The sequence below is a fragment of the Fundulus heteroclitus genome, unplaced genomic scaffold (genome assembly GCF_011125445.2).
Source record: "Fundulus heteroclitus isolate FHET01 unplaced genomic scaffold, MU-UCD_Fhet_4.1 scaffold_130, whole genome shotgun sequence".
Lineage (NCBI taxonomy): Eukaryota > Metazoa > Chordata > Actinopteri > Cyprinodontiformes > Fundulidae > Fundulus > Fundulus heteroclitus.
In genome coordinates this window covers 550,012-561,841 of record NW_023396542.1, presented here as the reverse complement: position 1 = coordinate 561,841, position 11,830 = coordinate 550,012, and the positions used below count along the sequence as shown (strand labels likewise).

The following is an 11,830-nucleotide window of genomic DNA, read 5'->3' as shown; positions in this document are numbered from 1 at the left end:
GAAAGGGCAGACCGAGGCCTCGTATCCAGACTTCTTTTGGAACCCAATAGCTTTAAAGGTTCTGCATTTAATAAAACTGACTCCAAAGAGCGTTTTTTTAGCGGGCGAGCTTTGGAACTGGAGATGTGTTTTCTGCTGGAAGACAACAGCTTTGCTTTTCTAACAAGTTTTTGATGCAAAGATAAAAGTTTTTTAATTGGAAGAAGATCCAAGTTGTCACATGGAGCCAGATCATCGGTAACTCCGGCTTTCCTGTTGACGAGACAAATTAAGAGAAATTGTAGAAGAAAGTGAAACAAGTGCTTCCTGACCGATTTTATGTGGTACAATTCGCTCATAAATCTGTCAAAATGTGTAAGTACAACTTTGGTCAGCAACAAAGCCGCTCCGCTCGATATTCAGAGCATTACGGTACACTGTGTCACTATCTGATAGGACCCCTGAGCTGTCTACAAGACTGCCTGACTGTAATGTCTAAACTAGAAGTGCATTCATGTAAGGCAGCCTGGAGTACGCACTAGCAACAATAAACCTAGTAAGTTAATTTGATATAAAAATGACGTTTATTTTGGCCTTATGAAACAGGGAAGTCTAATCCAACTACTCCTCCTGACAGAGACGATTAGATAGCTGATTACGTGAAGGGGCGGAGGGATATTACACAATATTTAATGTGCCTTATGATCCGGTGTGCCTTATGGTCCAAAAAAAAAAATTTAAAAAAAATGGTACTCCTAAAAGCTCAGAACCATTTTTTTGGTATCATAAAACCAAGGATAGTGGTCACTTAAACACTACAAGTCAATTATTTGGCCTTATCTTCTCATTCAATGGTTTGTCTTTATTTTTATTACATCTGGGAATTCCATCAAGAAAGCTGGAAGCCCATTTTAGGTGACTAACCTCATAAAGCTCAAAGACAAGGCCAAGAGGGACCAAAGCAGTAAACCAAGGGGGGTATTTGAAAGAAGCTAAAATATACACAATGTTTTGACATATTTCACAATTTTGCGTTTGATACATAATTCTATATACTTTTAAGTCATTGTTCTGATGTCTTCACTATGTAGCTATGATTCAGAAAGTCATAAAAATAAGGAAAAGCTCTTGAATGACTAAGGTGAGTCCAAACTTTTGACTGGTAGTGTACCTTAGTTCCAGATCTCTTCATTTTATGAATTTGCTGTTTCTAAATAGACATTGCCTAGGACTGGACAACATGGCCAAAAATTATACCACGATATATTTCTTAAATTTGGTCAATATAATATAATAAAAGATATTGATTAAAAGCGCCAGAACGATTTTCAAGAATGCCTACAAGAGATGCCTGTACAAACTTATATTAATATTTATAAAACTCCTCCAATAAAACATTTTAGAAATATTTGCTTTAAAAGATAAAACACATAAAACCCAGAACATCGGTTAGTGACCAATGCTGTAGTGATAGTGCAATGTTTATTGAAATATCTGAAAGGTCATATCACTTATTGAATAAAGTTATATTGTGATATATATTGATATTGAATTATTGTCCACCCCTAAGAGTGACCCATAAGTGGTCTAAATGTTTCAACACCTGGTGATTAGTGAATGTCAATAAAATCTAAGACACATGTTGAGATGAGTGCGAATGTATGATACAGAACAAATGTGGGAAAAACATTGAACAGAAAGTGGAAAAAATACTTCAGCTGGGTCAATCACAACTTACGGTTTAGGTTTTTTCAAACGTTTTGCTGTAATGGAGAGGACCCTCTTCGAAGAACCATCCTGTAAAATAATCCATTGTACATTGTATAGGTTAGAGATAATACCATTTAGAGTCATAAGTTTTGCCAGTTACATAAATGTTATTTTGAGGCTTCAAAATGTATTACTTTTTTTTTTTACATTTCCAAGATAAGCAGAAGACCAAAAGTTCAAACACTTTTTTAACAGAAATACATTTTTTAACTGTGAGCCGTTTTCACAACATCCTCCTCCATTTAGTATGTAGGATTATCTGCATTTGCAGTGGTCAGCACATTTGCGCTAATGCGCAGATAATTGCGGAGCTCACATTTCGTTTACTGCATTATCGTTCGCGGCAAGTTCATATATTGTTTATATATTGAGAAATAAATATGGTACATTGAAAAATTTTGAGCTATTATTATTATTATATTTTATTAATGGCAAGACGTTCAATGCGTCACAACTTTACACCAGTCTTGTGCTGTCAATCGTTTTACTTCTTGACGAATTTCAGTCATTCCATATTTTTCTTAGACCAAAGTGTCTTTTTGGCTGCAGGTTTTACCAAAAGCTAATAGTTGAAAAATCTATGCCTCCTTGTGCACTTACACCTTTCTGCTGCCAGTGTTGAACAAGCTCTGCACTGGTGGCAACACAACTTACTAGCCTGTATTTTGTGTAGTTTGCAAGACACATTTAGATGTCATGAAGCCGTCTTCACAAGACCTGAACCTCCTACTTAGGTGCAATATTCTTGATATCCACAAATATAAGGAGATTCTATCCAAAGCATTGATGCCTGCAGGCTTTTCTTCAGAGGTAACCGGCCAAGACAAGCAGACAAGGACTTCAAGCACATCTGTCCATTTTATAATCAGTTGAAATTAGGTTTGCTTCTTTTGTGCCGTGAGGAAAAATAGGTTTTAGGATGATAAAACTTTGCTCTGTAAATTTAAATTGGATCTGATTAACTTGTAGAATAATCTAAGACAATATAAATGGCCTACCCTAACTCTGAGGCCCTTCAATTTTAACATTGGCATTACAGCTAAAATCTTAGCAGCTTATTTAAAAAGGTAGAGCAGCAAAAAAAACAACTCAATCCCTGCACTCGGTACGGATGGCAGTGATTAGTTAGAGGCTTTACCCAGGTTTAGCTGGGTGTTCAACTCAAAGATAGATACCAACCTTGGTTTTCTTGGAAGTGCTTTTCATCTTGAGTTTGGGCTGCCTTTTTGCTCCTTTGTTGGAAGAAGACGATGACTTGAGTCCACTAGATGAAGGTTTTAAAACCATTCTGTTTATGGCCTGTGAGGGTAATACTAATTGGGGCGATGATAAATCTGGGTTCTTGGCTAATTCAGCTAGTAAAACAGGAACCACTACATTTACGACGTCTTCAATGTTGGACTGTTTGGACACAGACTGGAGAGCTAGAATGACAAAGAATTGACAGAATTGGAGAATTAACTGACAAGTCAAAACATTACTAAGATAAACATTAAGTTCGACTTCATTAAAAACAATCATTTCAACAATGTTTCCAGATCAAACCTGAATTTTCCAGCAGCTGCTTTGTCAGCTTCTGTATGCTGCAGGACTTCTTTTTCTGAGAGGACACTTCTTCCTCAAGGGACGCATGTCTCTTGCGGTTTTGCCTCATAGATGACAATACCTCACTACCATTCTTTGGCAGGACTTGTTTCTCATCTCTTCTAGGGAATGATTGTTGCCTGTGGCTCTCCTTTGTCAATGACTGTTCCATATCAGTCCTTGGAGACCATGGTCTAACAAGGCTCCTCGTCAGTGGCCGCGTTTTGTCATCGGTTCTTTGTTGGTATTCACTGCTCCCGTCAAGTGACCATCGTCTGTCATCAGTCCTTCTTGGGTGTGACCATTGTTTGTCATTATATCTTGGGGGTGACAGTCTCTCATGGGTCTTTGTTGGTGACCACTGCTTGATATCAGCATTTGTTGGAGGAGATTGTTCAAATTTTCTGGTCTGTGACCATCTTCTATCATTCTTTCTTGGTAATGACTGTTGGACACGACTCCTTTCCGGTGACCATTGTCTGTCATCAGTTCTTCTTGGGGACATCAGTCTTTTCGACCCATTTGTCGGTGACCATTGTCTGTCACTGGTTCTTCTTGGGGACACTTGTCTCAGCCAGCCACGCGTTGGTGACCATTTTCTATCATCCTTCTTTCTTGGTGAGGACCGTTGGTCAGGGCTCCTTTCCTGTGACCGTCGTCTGTCATCAGTTCTTCTTGGGGACACCCGTCTTTCCGACGCACTCGTTGGTGACCATCGTCTGTTATTGGTTCTTCTTGGGGACACTTGTCTCAGCAAGCGACGTGTTGGTGACCATCTTTTATCATCATTCCTTCTTGGTGATGGCTGTTGGTCACGGCTCCTTTCCGGCGACCGTCGTCTGTCTCTAGTTCCTGAGGACACATCTCTCTCCCACCCACTCGTTGGTGAACATCTTCTGTCATCAATATTTCTTGGGGGTGACTGCCGAATGGTCCGCCTTATAGGTGACAAGCGTTTGTTGTCAGTTATTGTTGGGGAAGACTGTCGTTCAAGGCTCCTCTTAAGAGACCATTGCTTGCCATTGTCTTGTGGCCGAAGCAATCTCTTTGAGTTGTGTTTCTGATCACTTCTTGGAGACAATCGACGCACAGGGCTTCTTCCTCGTGACAGTCTTCGCTCATTCATCCTCCCTGGAGAAAACGATTTCATACTTGTTCTATTTGATGAAGACTGTTTCTCATAGCTTCTTGAACGTGGTCGATAACAGGAGGGAGCAGAGCGATTATAACGGGGGGAGCAAGAACGAGACCTAGACCTTGAGTTGCTGCGTTGCAGTCGCCGCTGGCGGGAACTGCCGTTGTATCTGTCTCTTCTATATCTTGAGGTGTGGTTCTTGGGGCTGTATGAACGGGAACGAGAGCTATTGCTGGATCCGGTCCCTCTACGTCTTGATCTGCTGCGGCGGCTGGTGTACAAATGGACACTACTTTTCAATTTGTTCTTTCCATCTCTTGAGCTGTGGCGGTGGCTGTGTGAACGGGAGCTACTCCTTGATCTGTCCCTCCTATTTTTTGAGCTACTCCGATGACTTGGGCTGTAGCCGGGGGAACGACCTCTGGATTTCTCCCCTGTGTTCCCTGGGCTGAAACGCATCTGTTTCTGATCACTTCTTGGTGGCAATCGGCGTGCAGGGCTTCTTCCTCGTGACAGTCGTCGCTCATTCTTCCTCCTTGGTGAAATCGATTTCTTACTCATTCTCTTTGGTGAAGACTGTTTCTCATGGCTTCTTAAACGTGATCGATATTGGGAGGGAGCAGAGTGATTATAATGGGGGGAGCAAGAACGAGACCTAGACCTTGAGTTGCCGCGTTGCAGTCGCCGCTGGCGGGAACTACCGTTGGATCCGATTCTTCTATATCTTGAGCCATGGTTCTTGGGGCTACATGAACGGGAACAGGAGCTATCGCTGGATCCGGTCCCTCTACGTCTTGATCTGCTGCGGCTGGGGGTATATGAACGGACACTACTGTTGGATTTGTGCTTTCCATCTCTTGAGCTGCAGCGTTGGCTGTGTGAACGAGAGCTACTCCTGGATCCGTCCCTCCTACTTTTTGAGCTACTCCGATGACCTGAGCTGTATCCGCGGGAACGGCCTCTGGATTTCCTCCCTGCATCTCCCGAGCTGAAACAACTGGAGCTCCTTGAGCCGGACTGGGAGCGACTATCACACTTGTTCTTTTGGTGATGATGTAAGGAGGTCGAGGATAAAGTCTTAGCACCTGTAGTAGGATCACTAAAAAGAGCAGTAAACAAGAAAAGCAATGGTGAGAAGGTCACTTGTTTCTGTTTGTTGTTATAACTGTTACATGATGACAAAAATGTACCTTTGCAATGATGGCACTACCCCATCCCAATGAGGGTATCTGTGGAATAATCAAGAACATATTCAAACAGGAAAGGTCTTCCTAAGTACTTTAAATCCTTTTCATCACTTCATTAGCCAACATTGTGGGTTCAAGGAAAAAAAGTTTATATTTGAAACTTTTTTTATTTCTTAGATGTAAATCAAGAACACTGCTCTATAAAAAGAAAAAGAAAAAAAACACTAACGTTTTCCTTTCCAAAAGGAAAGTGTAATGGTTCTTTAAGACAGCTATAAGTGCTTACTGCGATATTGCTGTGTAATTATAATTACATAAACAATAAAAATCTTTCTTCAAAGTAAAACTTAATGTACTAACTGGGTGCGTAGACGTTTGCAGTTCTCTTTGTGTAGGGTGCTTTTCTCGTGGGTAATCCAATCCTAAAAATCACAGCCAAAGGATTAGAAAGATCTTTTACAAGGTACATTTGCTAGAAAAAAAAAAAATTAACTTGCAGGGACATTTCAAATGCTGATAACTTCCCCCACCCCGCCCATTTCTTACATATTACTGAAAGAATTGGCTCATTTTAAAACTCAAGATTATTAGCATTAATGCTAAAAAAGATGAATAAAAACAGTCAAGTTCTTAACATCAATTATTTAGTGTCATTAAGAATCCAGTTCACACCAAAAATACACATCCGGAAGGGATTACAACAAGCTGAAATTCACAAGTGCCTTTTCCAAGCTAATACAAGTCAGAAACTCACCCCTCGACATTCTCTGTGAATGTTAGAAAATATGACCCTTACACAATACTAAAACCCTTTCAGTTCTTAAGTTACCCACTGAAATTTAAAGCAGCTTTTTTTTAGCAAAGAGGTGATGCTGCAATCACCAACTCACCTTTTTTTGAGCACATTCTTTCTTGCATAAAGAGCAGGTATGGGAAAATGTTCTTGGCATGACTGCAGCATAATCATGCATCATAGACAGAGATGGCCGATCCTTACAGGACTCAGGCTCGGCTTGAGAGTGCTGCTCAGAAGATGGCACATGAACAGTGTTTTTTGTACTTATTGGCTTAGACTGGGAAACGCTGGCGAAAGGATCACTGGAAATAACTGCAGCTGGTAAAACGGCATCAGAGACATTTTGTATTTTAGATTTTGCAGCAGAAGAAACTGCAGGCTGAAACGCTTGCAGAACCTCCAATAGTTCCCAAATGTTGGTTTTCTTCAGCTGATTCTTCATTGGGTCTGCAGTACTTGATCCTTGCCCTTGAGTTTTACTTTCACCAGTGGACGTAGCATCGACGGCTTTCTGTTGCAGAGTTAATGGAGGTACTGACCGCGAATTTTGGTTTTGCTGGGTCTCGAGTTTCTCGGCTGGGTTGAATCCGGTGAAAGTCACTACTTGGTCGTCCGGAGAAACCAAACTGCTGCCTTTCAACACGGTCAAACCTGGATGTGGTGCTTCTTTACTCTGGCTGCTGTCCATCAGTAAAGTCTTTCCTCCAGCCTGTGCTGTATTGCAAATGTTCTTCACAGAGCTATCCTGTACACCTGCAATATATTCTTCAGCATAGACACAGTTACTGACTTTAACTTCTTGGCTATTAATTTCTGGCCTTGGACCTTGAGATATCCCTGTCGGTCTAAAACCGCTCGATTGGGTCGCTCCACTTCGGCATGTCTGGTTTGATTGTGTTTGAAGCTGTCTAGTTTGATCAACTCTTGGAGGAGGACCAACAAGAGACCCCATCTGGACTTCTTCAGTCCAGTTGCTACTTTGAAATCTATCCGTCACCAAAGTGTTTCCCCGGGAAACATTCCTGCCAATCCTAGCGTCAACGTCTGCAGAGCATGGGGCAGGCTGTTCATTTTTAGTCACTATGATTGGCTGAAGAGTAGATGACCTTTTATCCTGCAGTATTCCTCGTGGTCCAGAACCAACCCCTGCATCTTCTCCACTTGTGCAAGCAGTGGGTCGAGACGTGGAGCTGGAGTAAGACTGAACTGCGGATCCAGCTCTGATGGCCTTCTTCATGCGTATTTCTTTTAAGAGGTAGGGTAGGTTCTCAGCAGTAGTCTGTTCTTCAGGGTAGTTCAGGAGTTCATCCAAGTCTGCTTTGTCCAGTTCAAAATTTTTTTGGACGCTTTCAGCCAGCTGTGGATTACAGTTGAAGTAACGAGGCTCAGAATGAAGTCTTTGATCTACTGCTGGACTGCCACAAACGGATACACTTGTTGTAGACTTCGCGAAATCTTCAAAAGTACTTTTGTGCTCTGAAAACCAGTAGTATGAGCTACTGCCACTGCTGGATAAGGTCTCTTTTTGTGTCATGGTGAAGAAACCTCGCTGGTCAATACTGGGCTGGTGTCCAATCTCCCCACTGGGGGGAATGTAGAAGGTTCCCTGTGAGTTGGTCTCCAATGTTACCAGAGGGTTCACAGGCCTACCGCTGACTGGCAAAGAAAACTGCTCCAAAACTCCTTCCTTAGATGAGGTGTGAGTCCCAGAAGCTTCAGGAAAGCTGCAGCTGGATTCAGGTCCAATATGTGGTGTTGTCCTCCTGTAATCTCCATCAATTTGTCCACTAAAGAGTCCATTTTGTCCCTGGGACACATTTTGTTTTCCAGGGGCAAAATAGTTGGACATTATATAAGACGTGGGTGGGAGTGACATTTATCAGATCTTTATGGGCTCAGCAGCTGATGAGGTGGCACTGTTGTCGAGTACCAACAAGAGCAACCCCGTATAACAGCCGGCGCAAGCTCATGGTTTCAGAAGAGTCTATGAAATGGCTGTTGTCCATCCTCTAGAAGAGCCTGTTCAGCCTCATGAAGCAGCCCTTGAATCACACCTCCAGCAGGTAAGACACTCCAACAGGACAAAACGCTAAAGACAAACATAAAAAGCAGGGTTACTGAACAGGATCAGCACCAAAGATGGGTAAAGTTAATCTGATTGAGAACCTCATATGGGTTAGCTAACTCTTCTAGGTCCTGAAAGAGACACATTCTGTGAACACACCTTTAGATATCTTCATTAAGAAAATGGTACAAGTATCAAAAACCTCTTCCTAAGATGTATACTGATTTTTCTGCTTCCAGTCTAGAGTGTTACTTGGCAAAATTAATTATTTTGTTTTATTGACCAAAACATGCAAACACGTTTCTTTTAACCACAATAAAACCAAAGTTTAAGATATTCAACTGGCAGCAAAAAACAAATATCTTTGCTGTACTTTCACCTTAGTACCAAAAGATCAACTATAACCAGATTTCAGCACAATAACATTCAACCACGAATCACTATCAATCTACTCAGCAAATCAAGAGAGAAAAGGAGCAGAAATTGTTCTGGGATTAAAACCCATCAGCAAAAGCACTGATAAGGTCGGGGGAAGTTTCTATTGTTTCCCACATTTGCAATATTATGGTGTTGCAACACAACAGTTTGCAATGGGTGAGGGTTTACGCTTTTTTTTTTTTTTTGAGCAACAGAATGGGTCTAAGTGTCTCCACAAAGGCATGTGTGTGGGGGGGTGGGGGGCGTGCATTATTCTACCAACAATCCTGAGACACACGAATGGCTAAGTAGCATACCTGAGAAGGCCACTGAGCCACTTCATTCAGATGTTTTGTAGCTGGAATGCATCAAAGGCTACATTCACACTGCAGGGAAACGTGGCCTAAATCTTTTTACCCATATGCGACCCATGGCCGTCTTTTTCGCGGCAGTGTGAACGGCCCAATTCTGATCTTTTCACCCCACTCTGTGCCCCTTAAATATGTGGAACCAATTCGCATAGGATATTTTTCAAAGCGTCTGCACTCTGAGGTTAGCAACCCAAACCCTGCAGACCGAGTTGGTCTTCCACCACACAGAGCTTTCACTTTACCGTGAGGCATTGCAGGACCGACGGTCTACTGCCTCTAATACTGCGACCAGACCAAACGCCTTTTGAGCGTCAAAAAGGCGTCCAACGTTTCAACTTGGATGCCTGTGCACAAAAGTCCGACACGTTGTCTAGAACCTCAAAACTCTGAGTGGCAAAGTGGCTCCCGTTGGGAGGAGCTACCCTGACTCATTTTTCCCTCTGCTGGACTCTTTGTAAAATTGTGGATGAAATCCAGAGAGTGAATTGGCTTTAGTTAGAGAATAATATAATCAGTGCCGTGTCTGGATTCACCTACTGCATGAGCCGCCCACTGGCGAGAGTCACTTTCAGTACTATTTATGCTCACCTGAGCCCAGTTTGACAATTTTATCTGTTACCTATACAATTTTACTTCAACAACGATTTAAAAATGAAGCTGAACCACATTTAGCTTCAGTCGTATAGAACTGGGATCAGAGTTTTCATCTGCAACATCAGGGGTCTGAAACCTTCAGTTCCAGGCCAACAAGTGGCTCACTTCATATTAATGCTCAAAAAAGAGAAAGTAAACACTACCAGGACAAAGGCTTGGTGTATAATGTCTTACTGTGGCGTCTCTGCATTTGGGGCCAGACCCCACCAGAAGGCGTTGTGGAGCTCTATAATAATCAGTGGGACATGGACATTCTTTATAGAAATATATTGTAAAACAGACAGATTCCTTTGGCAATAAAATTATGTTATAAACATTTGTGTCTATATATCCAAGTCTGCCATAAAACTGACAAGCTCAGTAGCTAAATCCTCCTGAGGCGTCTTGATATTGGGGCCGGCCCACCAATGTTTGTTTGAATAATAAACATCTGAAATTGCAGTGCGCGTGCCCAACACGCTCTCAGTAGACGGCCATGGGCCACAAATCCTACGGCCCCAAGCTTGGATCGTCCAATGAAAATACTGGAAATGCACACGTTATGTTTACGTTCTGCTGAATAGTCTGCGACCATCTACGCAAGGCAAATTTATCTGTATAGCTTATTTCAGTACAAGGACAATTAAAAGTGCTTTACATGATTAACACATTGGAAAATAAAAACAGAAAGTTGGAATAGGAAAATAGGAAAATGTAAACAAAAAGCAAATAATCTAGTGTTGGTTGTCCCTGCTGGCTGATTTTAGGATTGATTTGAATCTTTTCCGTTTAATAAATGAACAATATTTATTTGTAGCATTATGTATAAAAATTTAAATACATTTAGCTTGCATAAAATGGCATTTCTAGTCTGTTGGGTTATGCCAATTCATCTTTTTAATTTAACATTAATCAAAGGCAGGTTGTGTGCATCACAAAAAAATGTAGTTGCTGCTTAAAAGTGTGCCCCACTTATCATACCAGAGACGCCACTGAAAATGAATGTAGTTTTTAAATTTCTTTTAAAAAAGGTCCATAATACATGACTAGGCACCATTAAATAAAGGCAATTGAATCATGTTTTGAAATGCAGTGTAAATACAGTGATAAACTGACTTTGTAGCATTTCTACGAGTGTATCTTACTGTATCGCACAACTCTATTCTGATATTTTGCTAGATTATCTTTTGCAATATTATAAACGAGGGATAGAGCATTCTGCAAGTTTCTGTGTAAATGCATGTAAATATAAATTAGATGGCAAAGTTTTAATGCATACCCAAATGCTTTGGTCCACTCCTTTGTTTTTCTCTCAGAAAATGTCCCGCTCCGAAGTTTTCACTGCTTTGTCTTTTATTTGTAACCAATGCTTTCGAAAATGTTGATTTGTTTCCCGTTTGTTATACTGGAGCAACCCTGGAGGTTTTCCATACAGGTAAATATGGGAGGAAAATGTCTAACACGGACAAAAATAAATAAACAAAAACAACTAAACATGGAAGAAACTCGTCGAAATTTCTATCGACTGATGTTTGCAGACTTAAAAAGCTAAATGTTTTCACAAACTTTCTGCAGCTTTTTTTTTTTTTTTTTTTTTTAAATAATCCAAACCTGACAACGAGCACGGCTTTAACAACGATACGAAGCATTGATAAAACACTGATAAAGAAGCAGAAAGTGATGCATAAAAATGTCACTTCGTTGCTTTTACACCAAGTTTTTGCTTTGTCTTACCTATTGTTTTCAGCGTGTGTGACTCGTGGAGAAGCATGGACTGGCTGGCTGCCCTCAGGAGGCGTGATTTTACCCTGAGCGCATCCACCACGTCCCCTTCTTCTTGTTTAGACTGAGATAGACGGTGAGTGTTCACTACTGCCCCCCTGTGGCTGGAGA

The 11,830-nt window shown here is 41.3% G+C and overlaps 1 protein-coding gene across 1 annotated transcript; it reads right to left on the bottom strand.

The window, feature by feature from the left end:
* Window positions 1-13: 13 nt before the first annotated feature.
* On the bottom strand, window positions 14-11,745 carry LOC118558499 (the record flags this gene model as incomplete). The annotated part of the gene is given in 8 exon segments (XM_036129036.1): window positions 14-252; window positions 1,718-1,776; window positions 2,929-3,173; window positions 3,295-5,567; window positions 5,659-5,697; window positions 6,016-6,077; window positions 6,546-8,540; window positions 11,672-11,745. Coding segments are annotated over 7 exon segments (4,699 nt in total), but the record flags the coding sequence as incomplete, so codon positions are not given.
* Window positions 11,746-11,830: the final 85 nt, after the last annotated feature.